The 19,299-nt window shown below is 54.2% G+C and overlaps 11 protein-coding genes across 11 annotated transcripts; 3 read left to right on the top strand and 8 right to left on the bottom strand.

The window, feature by feature from the left end:
* Window positions 1-169: 169 nt before the first annotated feature.
* Window positions 170-1,297, bottom strand: J4E88_001074 (uncharacterized protein; the record flags this gene model as incomplete). Its single annotated transcript, XM_049394746.1, has 3 exons — window positions 170-443; window positions 499-983; window positions 1,049-1,297. The coding sequence occupies 3 exons, from the start codon at window positions 1,295-1,297 to the stop codon at window positions 170-172; spliced, it is 1,008 nt and encodes a 335-aa protein (XP_049258610.1).
* A 1,074-nt stretch (window positions 1,298-2,371) lies between these two features.
* J4E88_001073 (uncharacterized protein) lies at window positions 2,372-2,769 on the bottom strand (the record flags this gene model as incomplete). Its single annotated transcript, XM_049394745.1, has 3 exons — window positions 2,372-2,410; window positions 2,459-2,526; window positions 2,634-2,769. The coding sequence occupies 3 exons, from the start codon at window positions 2,767-2,769 to the stop codon at window positions 2,372-2,374; spliced, it is 243 nt and encodes an 80-aa protein (XP_049258609.1).
* A 706-nt stretch (window positions 2,770-3,475) lies between these two features.
* Window positions 3,476-3,884, bottom strand: J4E88_001072 (uncharacterized protein; the record flags this gene model as incomplete). The annotated part of the gene is made up of 2 exons (XM_049394744.1): window positions 3,476-3,766; window positions 3,819-3,884. 2 exons carry the CDS (start codon window positions 3,882-3,884, stop codon window positions 3,476-3,478), a joined length of 357 nt encoding a protein of 118 aa, XP_049258608.1.
* Window positions 3,885-4,769: 885 nt separating this feature from the next.
* Window positions 4,770-6,028, top strand: J4E88_001071 (uncharacterized protein; the record flags this gene model as incomplete). Its single annotated transcript, XM_049394743.1, has 3 exons — window positions 4,770-4,902; window positions 4,965-5,462; window positions 5,508-6,028. 3 exons carry the CDS (start codon window positions 4,770-4,772, stop codon window positions 6,026-6,028), a joined length of 1,152 nt encoding a protein of 383 aa, XP_049258607.1.
* A 367-nt stretch (window positions 6,029-6,395) lies between these two features.
* J4E88_001070 (uncharacterized protein) lies at window positions 6,396-7,165 on the bottom strand (the record flags this gene model as incomplete). The annotated part of the gene is made up of 2 exons (XM_049394742.1): window positions 6,396-6,620; window positions 6,644-7,165. The coding sequence occupies 2 exons, from the start codon at window positions 7,163-7,165 to the stop codon at window positions 6,396-6,398; spliced, it is 747 nt and encodes a 248-aa protein (XP_049258606.1).
* Window positions 7,166-8,024: 859 nt separating this feature from the next.
* J4E88_001069 (uncharacterized protein) lies at window positions 8,025-9,345 on the bottom strand (the record flags this gene model as incomplete). Its single annotated transcript, XM_049394741.1, has 4 exons — window positions 8,025-8,625; window positions 8,676-8,752; window positions 8,892-9,052; window positions 9,165-9,345. The coding sequence occupies 4 exons, from the start codon at window positions 9,343-9,345 to the stop codon at window positions 8,025-8,027; spliced, it is 1,020 nt and encodes a 339-aa protein (XP_049258605.1).
* An 866-nt stretch (window positions 9,346-10,211) lies between these two features.
* On the bottom strand, window positions 10,212-12,149 carry J4E88_001068 (uncharacterized protein; the record flags this gene model as incomplete). The annotated part of the gene is made up of 2 exons (XM_049394740.1): window positions 10,212-10,311; window positions 10,360-12,149. The coding sequence occupies 2 exons, from the start codon at window positions 12,147-12,149 to the stop codon at window positions 10,212-10,214; spliced, it is 1,890 nt and encodes a 629-aa protein (XP_049258604.1).
* A 1,273-nt stretch (window positions 12,150-13,422) lies between these two features.
* Window positions 13,423-15,225, top strand: J4E88_001067 (uncharacterized protein; the record flags this gene model as incomplete). Its single annotated transcript, XM_049394739.1, has 4 exons — window positions 13,423-13,816; window positions 13,865-14,112; window positions 14,165-14,759; window positions 14,807-15,225. The coding sequence occupies 4 exons, from the start codon at window positions 13,423-13,425 to the stop codon at window positions 15,223-15,225; spliced, it is 1,656 nt and encodes a 551-aa protein (XP_049258603.1).
* Window positions 15,226-15,397: 172 nt separating this feature from the next.
* Window positions 15,398-15,950, bottom strand: J4E88_001066 (uncharacterized protein; the record flags this gene model as incomplete). The annotated part of the gene is made up of 2 exons (XM_049394738.1): window positions 15,398-15,832; window positions 15,891-15,950. The coding sequence occupies 2 exons, from the start codon at window positions 15,948-15,950 to the stop codon at window positions 15,398-15,400; spliced, it is 495 nt and encodes a 164-aa protein (XP_049258602.1).
* Window positions 15,951-16,581: 631 nt separating this feature from the next.
* J4E88_001065 (uncharacterized protein) lies at window positions 16,582-17,141 on the bottom strand (the record flags this gene model as incomplete). Its single annotated transcript, XM_049394737.1, has 2 exons — window positions 16,582-16,640; window positions 16,688-17,141. 2 exons carry the CDS (start codon window positions 17,139-17,141, stop codon window positions 16,582-16,584), a joined length of 513 nt encoding a protein of 170 aa, XP_049258601.1.
* Window positions 17,142-17,597: 456 nt separating this feature from the next.
* Window positions 17,598-19,259, top strand: J4E88_001064 (uncharacterized protein; the record flags this gene model as incomplete). The annotated part of the gene is made up of 3 exons (XM_049394736.1): window positions 17,598-18,366; window positions 18,416-18,998; window positions 19,049-19,259. The coding sequence occupies 3 exons, from the start codon at window positions 17,598-17,600 to the stop codon at window positions 19,257-19,259; spliced, it is 1,563 nt and encodes a 520-aa protein (XP_049258600.1).
* Between the last annotated feature and the right edge of the window lie 40 nt (window positions 19,260-19,299).

Here is a 19,299-nt window from a genome sequence, read left to right as displayed (position 1 = left end):
CTTTTTCTGGCATTTGCAGTTCATACAGCGTACCTGGCGTTGCTCTCCAGGTTGCATTTACCTTGGCTCGAAGCCTTGTGGTTATCCAAACGGATACGTTTTCTTTCAGATTAGCAAGACCTTAGTTATCATACCCCGAATTTCATAACATTCCATTTTATTTTGCAGACTAGTCGACCTCAGGTACGGGCAGACCATTGACTATCATCATTCCCTCCCGTCCCAACATCTTCATTGCTTTTACCGCTTCGTCATGTCGTAATTGCTTGGTCTCTTCATCGGTTACCAACACGAAATCGTATTTGAGCAATTTTGATCCTTCCTTGACATCATACTCCTTGGCCTGTTCAGCTGTTACGGTATCTAAGCTGACAATGAGAGATTCCTTGACACCAAAGACGGCATCGGACGTCTCGTAGTCGGAACCACGGACGTATAAGGCCCTAAACATGGCGTCAGTAGGCTATGCAAACGAAGAGGTATGAAGAGGAGACTCACGTAACCAAGTTATCGAAACCTTCCTTCTCAAACATGAAATGCATATGGCTCGGCCTCCAGCAATGCCTACCCAATTTCTCAAGCAACTTGCCAACAGGCCCGTCGTTGGGAATTGGATACGGTACGGGTACGATACCCTTGAACCAGAATACGCCATCCTTGTCACTCCTTATAACCGCACGGCCATCTGCTTTGTCACCCCTGTTCTCATACTGCACGTCATATTTGCCTTTGGAGTCTGTTTCCCAAACGTCGATCTTGACGTCTGATACGGGCTCGCCGTTCGTAGTTTTGACCGTGCAGAGGACGAGTAGGGACTCGCCGTCGGGATCGGCAGAGATGGAGGTGCCGTTGGAGTCAGAGGGTGCGTCGTGCGTGTGGAACGGACCGAGGACTGTGCCTTCGGTGGAGGAGGCCGGTTTAGGATGGTCTATAGAGTCTACGAGGAGAGAGAGGCCGACAATGTCTGAAAGAAGGATGAATTCCTACGACATATTAGTACAGCTCGGGTATCTTGGTCTTGTACCGCGAGGATCAGATGGAAACTTACCTGTCGCACGTCTGTGCATATTTGTCCTACCTGGGTAAGGAACTGTATGCCTGCCATCCACTCATCGAAGCTCAGGCGCGTCTCGCGTGCGAAGTCGTGTAGATGCGACACCAGACGCTCCATGACGTACTTGAGGCGCGGGTCTGCGCATTGCGAGTTTATTCGATGCACATTCTCGGTGATGTTTTCGATTGTGAGATCTTTGAGGACAGGAACCGTGGAGGCGTCTGCGCCCTTGCTAGATGCCATTGTGCCGTCTGATGAGACGTGGACGTTGCAGAGGGTTTGGAGTCGAGATTGGGCAAGCTTCAGACGAAAGATGTCACGGTCGTAGAACCAAGCACACGAAGATGAAGATGACTTCACGGCTTCCAAAGGAAAGGACACAACAAGCTTGCGAAGCTATTCGAAGAAGGGAAGGAGTGCACTTGAAGCTAGCTGCGACATTGACGAACGAAAGCAACCGCGAAGCTCGACGCGAAAGCCGCCGAATCGGGCCCCATCTCAAAAGACGTCCGCTGACGATAGCGCAAAGCTCATAGGTCGCGCAACTGCGATGGACAGGGTTGCAGGCGCCGGCAAAGAGTTCAAGAGGTGGAGGTGATGATGTCGGAGGGGCTCTCGGTACCTGGATGCGGGGCGGGGCAGCTTCCAGCGCCAGCTTACCAAGAGCTTACAAGCAGTGGCGGGCGTTACCGGACAAATATCCTTCCTTTGCCAGTCCATATCCTCATCATGAAAATGCTTGACATGTCTACAGTTCCGCTCCCCAACTATCTTTCTTCACTCATTGATCTGCTTTTAATGACTGAACATGCGGCCTGTTGGCTCACTATACACCAGTTATGCCATCATAGTTTTGGCTTCTTCATATGTTAGCAGCTACTAGCCGCACTCGTGTGCCACTCACTATGCCCCGAAGTTCATCGACAGCTAGTTCTCGAATAGCTATCACGTCGACACCGGCCTCGTCATCTTCCGGAACACGGCACCGAGATTCGTCTCGATCTGTACAACTGCTTCGCAATTAGCCTAAAGGATTTGTGTCGCTCAAGGTGCAGGAACAACACAGTTAATACACGTGCATATGCTAAGAACGAGTTGGATCAATTTCTTCCATATTGCTGTAAAGCGGATCGTGACAGTAACCTATGCGCCGTGATTGTTCCCGCCCATCAACCCAAACGCCGGCCGCGTACCGTCAATCCATGATAAGACCAGGAAAGTGAACATGACTGAGGAAAGTGAAGGGTAATCCTTATTCCACTGTGTTCTCACAGTAGACAGAGGAAAGTGAAAGCTGTTGAACAACTCCAGGTGAGATTAGACGTTGTTCTTGGGGTTCTCGGGTGAAGCCTTCCACTGTGAAGTGTTAGCATGGTTACTCATTATTATACGGAGATGACGTACCTTCTTGCCAAGCTCTTGCTGTTGCTCCTTGAAAGAGAGATCCTTGTACTCATCGCGGTGGGCCTTGACTGTTATCGTTCGTTAGCGGATCGGTCGTCCCCTGAGGTGTTGTTCTTGCGCCTGGAGGAACGCGTCCGAATAACGCGTCAAAACGCGTCAAACGATGCAGACTTACAGTATGCTTGCATCTTGATCATCGCGTTTCTCGCGTTGCCCTTCTTGGCGATGCGACCGCCTTTAGGACCAGCCTTCTTGACACCCGCGGTGCTAGCCGGCTTCGGTGTCGCAGTCTTGGTGGTGGTAGCAGCCATGACGAATAGCAGATACTGATTGAAGGTGGTATTAGTTTGTGAACGGAGAAAGTGGGTGGAAGTAAGTCGCAGAGGTAGAGCTGTCGTTGTGGTGTTGATGAGAGGTGAGCGTGAACTGTAGGTTTATTGACAGAAGGCGCGACCCAGACCGCGCTAAGCTACACTGGGCCTACCACCCTACTTTATGGATTCGATAGCCCGCCTGGGTATTTGCGCGACGTTAGAAACATAGTCTCGCGTGATTGGCGCAGCTGTTCACTTGAAACGTGTAGCGATATGCGCCCCCAACTCTCTTTCAGAAGCAAGGTATGCGGCATAGAACGCATGAATGTGTCTCCGGAAAGAGACATTGCCATTGCGCAAGTCATGAGCTGACATGAGCGAAATTGTCGCCTTTATAGTCTCACTTTCGTTCGAAGTCAACCGCTCGCAAGACTATGCGGATCTTCTACGACGCAGTTCAATCTCGTGCTATGAAGGCGCAATGGCTTCCTCGGTGCTTAAATACGTCGCACTGTGGTCGATCTCCCGAGAATTCTAACACTCTGCAGAGGGACTTCCAATTCGGGGTCCCGGCATCTGAGATACCGAAAGCCATGTTGATCACCGGTATCCGAAGGCATGCACAGAGGTCCAGCTCTTGAAAACAGCGTGGCAGCATTCCGCCGAACGAGATTCAATTGTAGGGCTGTCTCCAACTACGCTCTCAGGAAACATCTGCCGTCTTCTCTTCCGTTATACGACGATGCCGAGCATCCTGAGGGTCGGTACCCCCTGTGATCAGAACCGGCCTTTCGATGCCTCGAGAGGCAATGCTGAATTTCCGACGGTGGCCACTCGGGCGCTCTGTGAGGCTAGGAGCGCGTGGTCTCGCTTTGCCGCGAGCGCGTCCGCCGATGACTGGTATCTCGTATGCGCCAGCGCGACAGCAATATAGGATAAGATCGTAGACGAGCAGCGCTGCCCATGGGCCGATGGCTACGAGGCCGAGAAAGAGCTATTCTGCGTTAGAAGATCACTTTCAATCGATGAAGCCGAGCAATACTCACGAATATGCGCGTGATCCAGGTTTCGACCACAGCCAAGTTCGCAGGTAGAATAGAAAGGAATCCCATGGCGGGGCGTAGCGGAGATTGTACACGGACGGGACGAAGATAGAGATAAAGGGGCGTCAATTGGAGGTGCAGAGGTACGAGGAGGCACAGAGCAGTTCCAATTAACTGATGACACTCAGTCGTCGAGAACACAGAATGCGGTTGACGAAGATGTGCGATGTTCAAGTTTAGTGGAGAGATTGGCCGCCATGAAGCCGCCTCCAGCGGCCGCCGCGAAGTGGATCGCGCTGTGGGCCGCTTTCCCCAGCTCGGCACCGGCACATCACCGACCAGACCCCCTCAACACCAACCACTAAACATCAGATGCAGCTGACATCTCAGCCCTATATGTGAGGCTGTACAATGGTTCTTCCACTGATTGGATGCCCATTTGGCGTCGATTTTGCGAAGCCAATAAGACATGACAGCCATACCGGCACCCCTCCATGGAGGCAGCCCCAAGCACCTCTGTTGTTATACAACTCTCTATTCATACACATTCTAGCACGCTGGATTGCACTCACTTCTGAAAACTGCTGGCTTACCCTGACGTACCTGACGCTGACCAGCAGGCTCTCCAAAGGCGGGTGCTTGGCTCTGCCCGCGTGCCCACGGTTGCCTGGCCCTACCCACCCCAACTTCTGAGCCTTGTCAGACCGACCTACCCACAGAATCTCTCTACTGAGTCAAAGGCTTTGAAATTTTGGCATACCTTCCGAACTACCCGACACTTCGCACAACTTCTCAGTCGCTTACATCGGCAGCTTGATTTGATTGCGACGCCTCACCAGCAGCCTCGCTGCTACACCCGGAGGCCTCACATTAACTATCAAGCCGCATAGCACTCCTGAGGGTAGCGCAGGGACTTCCAACTCGCTTCTTTGTGCATTCCCGTTCAAATTCAACATGGACGGTCTCTCCTTCCTAGACGAGCACATGGAGCGAGGCCAGAGCAATGCGACGCTGAAGATAGTCCTCCCCAGCGGCGAGGTCCGTCAGATCTCTGATCGCATCTGCCCGTTCAAGTTCTTGGACAGATGTCAGTAATGTCCCATACGGTTGCATGTCAACATCTACTGACTTCGTACACCCACATACTAGGTCCGCTCCTGTACCACGCCTTTGAGTACCGTTTCCAGAGTCGCCTACAAGCGAGTATTGAGACCCTATCCGAGCATGCTGTCGTCTCGCTTCTTCGGTTCTGCTACACTGGTAGCTATCTTCCGCCTCGAGCAGACTATGATCCAGTGTCGTTTCTTCCACATGCCGAGACGTACAAGATAGCCGAGGATTTCGATGTTCCGGAATTGCAACTTCTCGCGCACGGCAACTTCTCGTGCCAGCTCGAATTCGCCTGCTGTGTACCCGCCGCGCCCCATGACTTGGTCGAGACTATTCGTTTTGTATATCGTCACTATGCCAGTCAGCAGGCTCGTCGGGAGCACGACCTCGTTCCGTCACTTCTCAACTACTGCATCTCAAATTTCCTCTACCACAAGCTAGGAGAGGATGTTGAGTTTCTCAAGATCGCTGCTGAAATCCCGGACTTCCGCCAGGACCTATGTCGCACGAACATGGAACGCAATTTCCAGGATGAGTGTAAGACACTACAAGTAGATTCACATCCTACGCTAACTATCATAGGTGCATTCGACATTGTGCGGTTATGTCTCGACACTCTCCAGGTTCAACCTTGCGATCGTCCGACTCTCCTTGCGTCAAGGGACCTACCAGATGAGATGATGTGCGATACTCTTCCGGAAACACCCAGCCCTTCATGCTACCCATCTGGCGAGAACTTTACAGCTGTAGAGACCGATCAGGACAACATGGTCGATTCCGGAATCCTTACATTTGTTCGTCGCCCCAAGGTTGCACAGCCAGCTACGATCCAAGAGTCCGACGAGGAGTGTCTTGAAGACGATCAGGGATTCACGTTGGTGTCCCGACCCAAAGTCCAGAGCCTGACTACGTTCGACGACCCGATGTCTAGCCCTGAGTTGACTTCTCGTCCGGTGGTCGACATACTAGCCGCGACTGGCACCGACTACTCCAGCGACGACGAACCGATGTCCAGCCCCGAGTTGATCCCCACTCCCGTAGTTGATATACTATCCGCTACCGGGACCGACTACTCTAGCGATGAAGAGTGGACACAGATCTGATAGGGCCGATACGCCCCGTGGCTAGAGGGCGCTCTGGTCATGATGGCATGCGGCGTTATCGATGGGATATAGGTATCTCACGAAGTTATTGATCTTAAATTTGCTTTGGCATCATGGTGTTTCAAGTTGGGTTTAAATTGTTTAGGAAGGGGCGTTTCACTTGTACGGAATCACACAAGGGAAAAGTCGCATAAGCGCAAGAGTCTGCTTTGAGAAATCATTAAACACATTGTTTTGCATCCAAACTTTTAAGAACTCTTGTACTAGAACATAGCAGTACTATCTGTTCCTTTTTTTCAACATTATCACGTTATGTCTCTGAATCCACGGTCTTCACCATGCGCCAGGGATCGTAGTGTAATTCCCTCTATCCTCCGACACCACTGCCCGAGAAGCCCGTTGCGGCCTGGCCTCCCATCTCGAATACGGCACCATCTCTGACATCGCATTCCGCTTTACAGCTCTTCCTTGCGCGTCGTGATGTTTCCTCGGCGCATCGATATCGATACCAGAAAAAGCTCCACAGCTCGAGGTAAAATTTGGTCGTTGCGCCTGACCATGCTTCGCATCCTGGCGCTGGATTTTTTTCTGTCTGCTTTTTGTTGTGAGACGCACCGTGGGGAAGCACAAGCGCTGAACGGTTTCGATGGCTTTCTTATTAACGAGGTCTGGATCCCACTGCCGGAGCATGCTCAAGACGTCAATGACGAAACTTTGGCAGTTGGCAGTGGCCACTTTGTACGTGAACTCTCGTAGAACCCTCTCTTTTGCCGCTTCAATCTTTCTGAACGAAGATTGTGCGCCGTGAATTATCGTGGCGTCTGATCCCTTGTCCATCAAATCACCAATCTTGACAAAACTCTTCCGGTTGCATTCGAAGGCGTTCTGGTGCGAAGCGCTTCTTGGGAAGGTTTGGTCAAGAAGTAAGGCGCCGCGGTTTGGTCGCTCATTTATGTAGTTTACTTCCCATGTTGTACCAGTCAGCTGGTTTGTGCCATCGTCAAGGAAGAGTCTCCAGTGTGCGGTGTTGGAGCCTGGGCTTGCGCTGATGAGGTAGAGTTGGCAGATTTTGGAGGAGTAGCGTGGGACACTGCTGGACGAGCTTGATTCGATGCTCTTGCTGGCTGAAGAACCCATATCTTCGATAGGGTAGAGTTGCTTTTGTCTTAATGCAGTGTTGGTTTGTGATGGGAGGATGGAAGAGTTGGAAGACTTTGGAAAAGGAGATGAGAAATTGCAGAGTATTTATGCGAGGCGAAAAATGAGTCAAGGGCAAAACTTTGGCATGTTATCATCTCGGAACGATCTATTGGGCACATGGCGGGTCCTTATATCTGGCTTGCATTTCTATAGGTAGCGTGTTAGTGGTCATAGTTTCACTATGGAACCAGAAAAAGCCAACGACCATGGCCAAAGTGTCCTGCAAATGACGTGCATCTGATTATGGATGACAGGACTCCTCATGGCTTCACAGAGACCTGGAGCGGATGGGGCAGATTTCGGGTACGTTGATTCATGTTCGCTGCAGCTAGTCTGCGAACAGAGCCGCCCATAGAGTACATGACAAACCATAGCCACAAATAATCAGATATACGAAGTCCATATGTACGGGAAGGACTTTTTTGATGTTACAGGAAAATTAGGCCACCTTATGCATTTGAGATGGCAATAAGGAATCCAGCATAAAGGAAACCGCCCTCTCGTAATGGCCAGTGGACCGGGAAGTGATCGCATCAGAAACAGCAATTACATGGAACATCCAAATGAAACCGGGAAGCAAGAAACACATAATCAGTCTCGTGGGTTCATGCCGCACACTCAATCCTCCGTTCGTCTTTCGGCTCCGTCACTGCATAATCCATATCCGTGGGCATGATGGTCTCGGAGGTTCGTGTTCCAGGAGATGAGCAGTCTTCAGGAATGTTGACGCTCACTTGCTCGATATCAGCAAGTGCTTTGAACCAGATACGCGATGGACTCAACTTACCTCGTGCGCCTAGTAGCGGCGGGGTGGGTAATCAGCCGCTGCACCTTCGTAAGGTGGGCGGCCTCCGGGGCTACGGGGACGAGCACCACGTGGGGACGGTGGTCGTCCGCCTTCGTAAGGGCGTCCATGACCGTTCATGTATGGGTCATCGTAACCACGGGGAGGAGGTCGGGCCCTAGCATCATAAGGATCGTCAGGGTAACGCGCGCGCGGTGGGCCATACTCATCAGGCATGCGACCACGAGGCGGCGAACGTCCATAACCACCATCACGCCTGTCATAAAACTCGCGGGGAGGTGTGCGTCGGCGATAGTCATCGCGGCGGGGGCTGTAGCCACGAGGGGGACCGCGACGGTCGTAGTAGTCGTCATATGGCGCGGGTGGGTATCCGCCACCGCGACGGCCCATGGGGGAGCGGGATCGGTATCTATCACGGCCCCGGTCATCAGGACCACCAGGGCCTCCGTAAGGAGCGCGAGGCTTGAAAGGTGGAGGTGGGGGAGGATCGGAGACGTCCTGGATACAGGTAACTTCCTGCCCCTTGAACTCACGGCGGTCCAGCTTCTCCACTGCGGTCTTCAGATCGGCGGCCGTCTCGTACTCTACGAATCTGCGCGATGGTTTAGTACGTGTGCCTAGCTGCAGTACGTGTCCACTCACCCAGAGCCATCCCGTTCGCGGCCAACTTCGGAGTAGACGACGTCCAATCCAGACTGGCGGGCGAAATCTTTGAGGTCCTATAAGTTCGAAGTTAAGCGAGGCCCAAATCCAGAATGTATAACGGGAAGCAAGCGAGAACAAAGCCATTTCTGGTCCAGGGACGGTGCGCTGGCGCTAACAGGGAACTGAGGAAATCCAATAATCGGGGAGTCTGACCTGCCAGCTGGTCTCCACAGGAAGATTTGCTATTCTCATCCGGTATGGTGTGCGCCTAGGACGCGGGGGAACGCGCTCATGGGGAGTGAAGTTCTCGTTACGGGCACGCGAGCCGCGAGCGAACTGGACGATGAGGCGCTCGCCCATGAAATCGGTACCATCTTTGAATCAGTTAGAGATGCATGTCCGGACACATACACATAAGAGTTACATACGGAATGCTGCATACGAGTTAGCACGTGTTCAGCCGATCGGCGCGTAGTTGAAGCTTACCAGGGACGACATCACGAGCATCCATTGCGTCCTTGTACTCGATGAAGCCGAATCCGTTCATGAGCTTGATCTCAGTGATCTCGCCAGTGCCGTGCGACGCGAAGTGGCCTTCGACATCGGCCTTGGTGGCATTGCGCGGGAGGTTGCCTAGGTAGAGGCGCGTGGACGATACCTCGGTCATGGTAGCGGCTGTTGCGGTAGAGCTTTATCCTAAAGATAACCTAGTCTGGAGAGAATCGTGAGCAAATATCCATGAGCAAGCGGGAAGCCATCGAGGAAGCGCGCATGGTGCCTGCCAGTGACGGGGTGACTCGGTATCAAAGACGCGACGCCAGAAAGCCAGTGTCCAGCGGCGTGCGCAACTACAGGAACCAGGAAGACGCGCAAGGAATTTCCAGTGCATGCAATACAGGCGGCTAGTCGTACCTTGGAGATAGAGTCGGGCGCTGGAAGCAGGGTGGCCGTGAAGAACCTGAGAGCTTGAGGACCAGGAAGAAGCCGGGTGAGTGCAGAAGGCGCGTCCTTGAATCTGGGGCACCGGAATTAGTAAGCCCAGTATCGCGACCACGAATTGCAAGTGCAGATGAGGGCCGAGCAGCTATCGATGTAAGAGGCCCCGGCGAGGTTGATGGGTGGACGGTGACGAAGGGTGGAGAAGGAAGTTCGCCCAACGCCTCACTCGCCCTAGCGTTCCAAGCTTCGGGCACGGACATCACGTGTGCCTTGCCTCGACCTCGGGAGCCATGTACGGGACCGCACGACCTTTCAAGGCGCCCAGTGAAATGCCACTTCTTTCAAGCGGATATTTCAATGCTGTTTGCTCATAGGATCGTGGGAACGCAGTTGAAGCCCTCTCAGGCTTCGACCGCGCGCCGAACAAGGCGACTGATCACTCGATCCCTACAAACCTCGGAAGGTCACTTGGGCAGCAACAATACTCGGGCTGACGTTGAAATCTGATATGTACACACACGGTTCCGCCTAATATACAGGTCCTCTCATTGCGTGGACGGCAGCTAAGCCATGATCTCTATCTCGGCGTCCGTATTAAGTAAGTACGTACTTTGGTCCCTCGCCACCTTGGGGTGTTTGCCAGTTGATGTCCTGGTCCGGCACTTTGATATCGCAAGTCTTGCAGTGGACGCAGCTGTATACAGTTAGCGGTCTTCTGAGTAATCGCGATATCTAGACCTACTTTTGGGCGTTGATTTGGAACCTGACGCCCAGCTCTTTGCTGTCGTCCTCCACATACTCGTAGACGCCGGCGGGGCAGAACCGGTTTTCTACACCCTTGTACCTGGGCCATTCTTTCTGGGCATGCGCATCGTAGTCTTTGACCTGGAGATGGCAGGGCTGGTCCTCCTCGTGATTCGTGCCACTTCGGCTGACGCTCGTCAATATGTCGAAGCTGATCTTACCGTCCGGCTTGGGGTATTCTATCTTGGGGCACTCGTCCGCCGTCTTGGTCGCTGCGTGATCAGGCTTGCCATGCTTCAATGTCCACGGTGCCTTGCCTCGAAGAACGTAGGCCTCCAGACCAGAGTACATGATACCTCCGTAAATACCTAGTGGTGTGTGGAAAGACGGGCGCATGTTGCGCACAGTCTTTAGTTCCGACCAAATTGACGACTTGCGCATCTTGTCCTCGTAGTCATATAGAAACACGGTACCGCCGTCTGCATTGGCTTGTAGGGCGTCCCAAGTCGCCTCAGCAGCTAACATACCGGACCTCATTGCATTGTGCGTGCCCTTGATCTTGGGCAGGTTGAGCAAGCCTGCGGCGTCTCCAAGCAGTGCGCCACCAGGGAAGGCCAGTTTTGGTATGGACTGGAAGCCGCCCTCAATCAGCGTTCTCGCGCCATATGATATACACTTGCCGCCTTCCAGTACGTCCTTGTAGTAAGGGTGGTGCTTCATCTTCTGGAACTCGCCATAGGGAGCCAACCAGGGGTTCGGGTAGTCGAGCCCAACAACGAGACCAATGCTGACGAGGTTGTCGCCAAAGTGATACATCCAGCCACCGCCATAGGTATCCTTCGGCAGCGGGTAGCCCATCGAGTGAACCACCAGTCCAGACTTGAATTTCTCGGGCTGCACCTCCCAGACTTCCTTGATGCCAAGTCCGTAGGTCTGATGTTGGCTATCTCGCCTCAGATCGTACTTCTTGATGATTTGCTTCGACAAGCTGCCATGGCAACCCTCACCAAGCAATGTGACGCGTGCATGGAACTCCATTCCTCGCTCGAATGAGTCTTTGGCCTTGCCTTCACGCGATATGCCGAGGTCGTTGGTAGCTACGCCTTGTACGACACCCTCGTGGTTGTACAGTACCTCCGACGCAGCGAAGCCGGGGTAAACCTCGACACCAACTTCCTCTGCGCGCTCGCCCAGCCACTTGACCATCTGGTTCAAGCTTATTATGTAGTTGCCGTGGTTGTTCATCTGCGGAGGCTTGGGTAGAGGGATGGCGCTGTTCTTTGTCATGAAGAACATGTGGTCTTCTTTGGCGGGGGTGATGTCGGCGAAGCGGTTCAGGTTGTCCTCTGACCTCCAGTCAGGCAGTAGCTCGTCGAGGGCAGAGGGTTCTATGACGTTCCCAGACACGATGTGATCGCCCAGCTCGCCTGCCTTCTCCAACACCAGAACCCTGAAGTCTTCATTGCCGGCCGCTGTCGCAAGCTGCTTCAGCTTGATGGCGGCGGACAGACCTGCGGGTCCACCACCCACGATGAGAACATCGACCTCGTCCGATTCGCGCTCTATCGACTTGGGATCGAATGTGTCGTCTACGGCGGCGAGTCGTGTGCGTGGCGTCGTGGAAAGAGCTCTTCTTTGACCAGCAATCCGTACTGCGGGACGGTACAGGCTGGATACGTTTCGTCGCGGTAGTGATGCACATGCAAGTGGTCTTGATGCTATGCGCGCGGATCGCGAGGCTGCGAGCAACTGTCGCGTCGCGGAAGCGGGGACTGATCTGGTGGCCATGATGCAGGACGTGTTGGAGAGGCAAACAAATGTATTGTATGCGAAAGTAAGCAAGTTGACGAAATTTTTGCGCTTCCTACGAGTCCGACCGGCGGCGCACTACAGACTAGAAGCGACAGTGCTCAATACTGCGGAATGCGACAGAATTGCAGCATTGGACATGTACGCTCTTAGCCAACGCCAAAACCTCGACATGACGATATCCAAAAGTCGCAGCCGAGGCTACAAGGCTAAGTGCGGGATTGCAATACCGAGCACCCCATTGGCTCAGCCCACCTTCATTCCTTCCCTCCGCACATGTCAAAGTCACCACATCCGAATATCCTCTCTGTGCAATCACTCTCATGTCAACATCTTCCCGCGCAGTAGTGCGCGTGCTCGGTCTCTCTGACAAATGTCTCGACATGACGCCGTGGTGAGGGTATAGCAACATCAGGGTACTCGCGCAGAGCAAAGTACTGTCATGCCTACCAAGAAGGCTGAGCCAGCAAACTGCGAAGACAATTTGGAATCATCACAGAAGTTTGGGCAGCAGCCTCCTGCAGTTTCTCATATTCAAGCAGTCGCTTAGCTTTTCCTCCGAGCGCGTCGGCGTGCCTGAAACCGGGAGAGAGTCAGGCCCTTGTATGCCTGCAAACCTCAGTCGTACACTAAACTTATGCGTTTAGGAAGGCATCTCTCCGCATAGATCGCCCCTGCCCCGTCTGCAACATGTTCTCAAACTACACACGTTCGACCCCCATCCTGGATCTTCGCCATGACGACGACTCTACCGGCATGGAGCTTGCGTCACCTCTTTCTTCCGTAATCGTACGCTCTGCTTCATGCGTTTGATTCGACCGTTTCCAGCCAAGCCAGGGACCCGATCCCATGTCACACTCGATCTCCCGCTGTCATGCGAGACAAGGCTTTCGTGCCTGTGAGAGAATTGTGGGGAGGACCGACGGTCTTCACTTGAGCCTGGCCTTTTCAAGGCATCCTCCAACGGCGCATGTATGACATGCACGGCAAGCAGCAAATGATCGTCCCAACAATCGCGGCCTTGTCTATTTTGGACAGAGTCTCAGTCAAGCATTCGTGGAGCTCAAATAAGAAAACACTCTTATATAAACCAGTCTCCTCAGGCGGATATCACGGCACGCTCAGCTTCAACCTTCAAACCATTCCTTCGTGCAGAGCACTATCTGTTTATTTCTATTCTCAAGAGCTGTGCTCATTTTAAGTTTCGACACACCTCGTTTCAATCCTTCAAGATCAACCCCATACCATCACAATGAAGACTTCCATCTCCCTTCTCACTCTCCTCTCAGCCTCCTTCGTGGCAGCAGCTCCAGCGCCTTTCGTGGGCCAGGGACCTGTAGTCGCCGCTGGCACCGAGAATGTAGTCATGCCCTCTACAAACTTCGGTCGCCGCGAGGAAGACGTTGTGCAGAAGTTTGGCGAGAAAGCCCTCAAGCTCCGCGGTGCGCTCTTGGCAGCACGCGGTGGCATGGGCAAAGATAATGCTAATGCCGACGCCGAAGGTGCCAATGCTGAGGATGCTGCGGCGGCTGGCAACAATGGCGCTCAGGACCAGGCTGCACAGGATGCTGCCGATGCTGAGGAGGCCGCTCAGGGCAATGGCAAGGGCAAGGGCAAGAATGCCGATAAGCAAGCCGCTCAAGCAGGTACGTCTTGTCACAATCCTTTCCAAAGACTTCACTGACCCTCGATAGCCAAAGAGCAACAAGCTGCTGCTGATGCTCAGGCACAGCAGGATGCTGCCGCGGCCGAGATGATGAACCAGGGCCAGGCGCAGAATGCAACCGAGCAGATGGGAGCAGCAGACCAAGCTGCCGCCGATCAACAGGCTCAACAGGATGCTGCTGCGGGCATGAACCAAGACCAAGCAGAGAATGCGAACGACCAGCAGGCCGAGCAGGGCGCCGCCAACGGTATGGACCAAGCCGTGGCCGACCAACAGGTATGTTTCAACACCCAGATCTCATATCAGAATGACTTATTGACTCTACCAGGCTGCTCAGGATGCCAAGCAGAACCAGGGTGCTATGGATCAAGCCGCAGCTGGCCAGCAAGAGGCTGCCATGGGAGCTGATCAGGCTGCCGCGGAGCAAGGCAACGGAAAGCAGCAACAGCAACAGGATGCCATGGACCAAGCCGCAGCCGACCAGCAAGCCGCTCAACAGCAGGAGGGTGCTATGGGAGCCGACCAGCAGGCCGCCCAACAGGAGGGCGCCATGGACCAAGCCGCAGCTGATGAACAAGCCGCTCAACAGCAAGACGGCGCCATGGGAGCCGACCAGAATGCTGCACAGCAAAAGGGAGGCATGAACCAAGCCGCAGCCGATGAGCAAGCCGCACAGCAGCAAGATGGCGCCATGGGAGCCGCTGAGCAGGACAAGGCACAGCAGCAACAGCAGGAGCTCGAGCAGGCCGCCGCCGAGCAGATGGCCGCTCAGCAGCAAGCCGACCAGCAGCAGAAGGAGAAGGACCAGGCCCAGATGGCAGCAGACCAGGCTCAGATGCAACAAGATGCCGCCAACGGCGCCAACGGAATGGACCAAGCTGCGGCTGATCAAGCTGCCGCTGACCAAGCCGCTCAAGCTGGAAGTAAGTGACATCCTCTCCATAAACCATTCATCTACTAACAATCTCAGACGCTACTGGAGTCGTTGACGCTGGAGCCGCCGCCGGAGCCGCCGCCAATGGTACCGAGGCGAACAACGACAACGGCAAGGGCAAGGGCAATGGCAAGAACAACGGCAAGGGCAAAGGAAAGGGAGAGGGCAAGGCCAACGGCAAGAACAACGGCAACAATGGCGTTGGACAGCTCCTCCAGGAAGCCGAAGCCGCTCTCCAGGCTGGTGGACAGCAGGGTCAACAGCAGGGTGGAGCCGGCGGTATCGAGGGCCTCCTCAGCAGCCTCCTCGGTGGCGGTGCTGGAGGTGCCGGCGCTGGAGCCGCTGCCGGAGCTGGTGCTGGAGCCGGCCAACAGAAGGCTGGTGGCATCTCAGGCCTCGACTTGAGCAGCCTCGGCATCGGACGCCGCTCGAAGAGGACCACCTTCCGCGCTTAGATATGAGAGACGACTGGGAGCTCATCGTTGAACGATGGAGTTCCACAACCCATGTAACCTTATGATTGTCACTGCTTCTAGATGAAGTATACAGCTATTAGATGACTAGTAATGCCAATCCAAAATCATCATCGAATTCCCCATGTACTCCTGGTCTGCCCCTATGAGCCACTCACATATACTCGTCTCCCTTCATCCAGCCCAGCTGCTTCCACATATGCAGCTTATCCCATTCTTTGATCCAACCTTTGATCTTGCCATCTTCCACCTCGAAGATAGCTGCTGCATGCCACGCTGCCTTGTTCCCACTCGCCTTGATCCCATTGTGTGCCTCGCCGCAGTGACTTCCACTAGCACTGTACCTCAGGCACACATGCCCACCTTTTGCGAAGATGACGTCGTAAGAGTCGATGTGTAGATCGGATACCGCGGCCATGACTTTGGAATGCGACTCGGCGTATTCTTGGGGCGAGTTGACGCCGGGGAAGGTGGTTGGGGCGATGAAGTAGGCGTTTTCATGGCAGAGATGTGTAACGGTTTCGGCACCTTTGTTCTCCTTGGGTGAGTAGGCGAGGCGCATGTATTCTTTTACTGTATCGACATTCTTCTGTTGGGAGGTGTCAATGACATGTTCATACGTAGAGGTAGCTTTGACGAAGACCTACCTGCTCCTCCTCGGTTTGAGGTGTGCTCTGCTTGACGGGCGGGTACTTTGTGTCTGACATTGTGATGTTTCCCGGCTTACTGTGTGACGATGGTGACGCGGAGGGGTCATGGAGTAGCTGTTATACGATATATGCTTGATGACGGCACGGCTTCACGATGATGTCATTCATACAAGGCCTGAGATGATCACCGGAACATGATGGTACAAAGGCTGGATAGAAGGACAGTTTGACGGGGCCTGAGGTGGTGTATAATGCTAGTGGTGAAATACAAGTAGTACTCTGTTATGTGCTCAATATGTCAAGCGACGCTTGGTACAGCTGCGGTGCTATGGTATGCGCTAGATATGCTCGAAACCAACCCAGAGTAGTAGCCCACCTGAATGCCGATGAATGAAGCCTTGATCACTGATGTATACGAGCCTACGCGAACACGCCTGTCCTTCTTCTCATACGCGTTCGACGCGTTGTCGCGTGGTCATGTGAGGCCCAAGAGAGTACCTGCATGACGCTACTTGGTATGCGCGTGGTGCGATACGAAGGGATCTGAGCCGATGCTGTGTCTTTCCTGGAAGAACTATAGAAGGCATGTATCATCGTCGAAGCTTCGTCGGTCGGGCTTTGTATGCCTGTCTACAATATCAGCGCCTGTTCATCTACCTGTGAAGGGCTGGCGTACACCGACGAAGCATCACGAGCCCTGGGCAAGAGCCAGGTCGAGTGCATCCATGCAGTCGACAGACATGCGTCCTATAATGGATCAATCGTAGTCCGGACGGCGTCTCAGCCGGTCATACTCTGGTCTCCGTCTGCATCCTCTGCCTGCGCGACTGGCCGACCGAGCTCCGCCAAGGAAGTCTTCAGCCGCGCAATACGCGCCTCGAGATACTCGATCTCATCTTCCTGGTCCTCGCACGTGCGGTCCATGTCAGGCAAGGCCGTCACTGCGCGTCGTGCCTTTTGTATCTTGAGACGGATGTCGTTGGCGGCGGTCGCGACATGTTGGATCTCAAGAGGCCCTTCGGCGGCAAGCTGTGCGGGTGTGGGTGTGGCGGCGGGCGGCTGAGCAGGCGCCTCGAGTATGCGCTTGAGCAGCTTGTGGAGGTCGGGGAGGATGTCAAACGTCGAGGGCGGAGGGAGGGCCGGGGCGCTCGCGGTCGGGGGTGGGGGCAGCGCTGGCGTCGCAGAGCCCGTGGGTGCAACTGAGGCTCGCGCTGAGGCAGGTGCATACGGCGTTGCAGCTCCGGACATGGTCGCGACGTCTTGCGAGTCGGCGCGCAACAATGTCTAGCGTGGTGTTGCAGCTGTGGTCGCGACGACGCGTGGACGGGATGACGCTCCTTCCACGGGTAAGGCTGGCTGCAAGGGTGGTGATTGGATGGCTACTCCGTGGGCGATAATCGCTTTGGCTGTCTGATACGCGTTTCCAGGTGTCAAAGCGATCGCCAAATAGCGCGGCTGCTGGTGTCACTCGAGATAAGTTCTGGCCGTGGGTTGTGGGGGGGATGTGGGCCTTTTGGCGGAAAGATTGTGACGTTGACCGGCGATGCTTTTTTGAAGTCGACTGTTTTAGCCCCGCCAACCCTGCCCCTCCGTCAACAAGCCATTCACTGCTCCTTCCTCACCAACCTCTAAACCTCGTTGCCTTGATAACTTCTTGGGCTCCATTGTTCCTTCTCCCTGGATTGATCTCATCAGCCCGCAATCATGGCCAAAGTCGACCAGAAGACGGTCCTCATTGTCATCGACGGCTGGGGTGTCGCGACTGAGAACTCGCGCAAAGATGGCGATGCTATCCTTGCTGCCGACACGCCCACCATGGACGAATTCGCAAAGGAGGGCTCCAAGACTGCCCAGGGTTACACTGAACTCGAGGCCTCCTCTCTCGCAGTCGGCCTGCCCGAAGGCCTGATGGGCAACAGCGAAGTCGGCCACCTGAACATCGGCGCCGGACGCGTTGTATGGCAGGACTCCGTCCGCATCGGACAGACCATTAAGAATGGGAAGTTGAAGGATGTAGACAACATCAAGAAGTCATTCCAGCGCGCCATTGACGGTAATGGAAGGCTCCACTTCTGCGGTCTGGTTTCCGATGGTGGTGTCCACTCGCACATGGACCATCTCATTGCGCTCCTCAAGGTCGCAAAGGACCAGGGCGTCAAGGAGGCCTACATTCACTTCTTCGGTGACGGCCGAGATACCGACCCCAAGTCCGCGGTTGGATACATGGAGACTTTGCTGAAAGCGACCAAGGAGATTGGCCTGGGCGACATCGCGACAGTGGTCGGACGGTACTACATCATGGACCGCGACAAGAGGTGGGACCGTGTCGAGCTCGGTATGAAGGGTTTGGTTACTGGAGAGGGCGAGGAGAGCAGCGACCCCGTCGCAACTATCAAGGAGCGATACGCAAAAGACGAGAACGACGAGTTCCTGAAGCCCATCATTGTCGGAGGAAAGGAGCGAAGAATTCAAGGTATAACACTACGCTGAGCACCTGCATGTCTTCTTGCTGATTCGTCCAGACAACGACACCGTCTTCTTCTTCAACTACCGTTCCGACCGTGTTCGAGAAATCACTCAGCTGTTGGGTGATGTCGACCGCTCGCCCAAGCCCGACTTCCCTTACCCGCAGAACATCCACCTCACCACCATGACCTCGTACAACCCCAAATACACTTTCAACGTTGCTTTCGAGCCCCAGAGGATGACGGATGTTCTTGCCGAGACACTAGGAAAGCAGGGCGTCAAGCAGTGTCACGTTGCGGAGACCGAGAAGTATGCCCACGTCACCTTCTTCTTCAACGGTGGTGTCGAGAAGCAATTCGAGAACGAGGAACGCGAGATGGTTCCCTCGCCCAGGGTAGCCACGTACGACTTAGAGCCGAAGATGAGTGCCATGGCTGTCGCAGAGAAGCTGTGCGAGCGCATTCAAACAGGCAAATTCGAGTTCCTCATGAACAACTTCGCGCCACCAGACATGGTTGGTCATACAGGTGTTTACAAGGCGGCCATCGAGGCCTGCACAGAGACCGACAAGGCTATTAAGAAGGTGTATGATCAGTGCAAAGAGAGCGGATACGTTATGTTTGTCACTGCCGATCACGGGTAAGTCCATATCTGCTGCACCATTCGAGACAGCCCTAACAGACTACAAGTAACGCGGAAGAGATGCTTACAGAGGAGGGCACACCCAAGACCTCCCACACAACGAACAAGGTGCCTTTCGTCATGGCCAACGCCCCAGAAGGCTGGAGCCTGAAGAAGACTGACGGCGTGCTTGGTGACGTCGCGCCTACCCTACTTGCGACTATGGGTCTTCAGCAGCCTGAAGATATGGACGGTCACAGCTTGCTTGTCAAGTCATAGGGTGTCATTCGTAATGAAGTTGTGAGACGAAAGTTTGAGA

The sequence above is a fragment of the Alternaria novae-zelandiae genome (genome assembly GCF_023758075.1).
Source record: "Alternaria novae-zelandiae strain BMP 2774 chromosome Unknown scaffold_2, whole genome shotgun sequence".
Taxonomy (NCBI): Eukaryota; Fungi; Ascomycota; class Dothideomycetes; order Pleosporales; family Pleosporaceae; genus Alternaria; species Alternaria novae-zelandiae.
The sequence above is the reverse complement of the archived record's forward strand: the minus strand, read 5'-3'. Positions and strand labels throughout refer to the sequence as shown.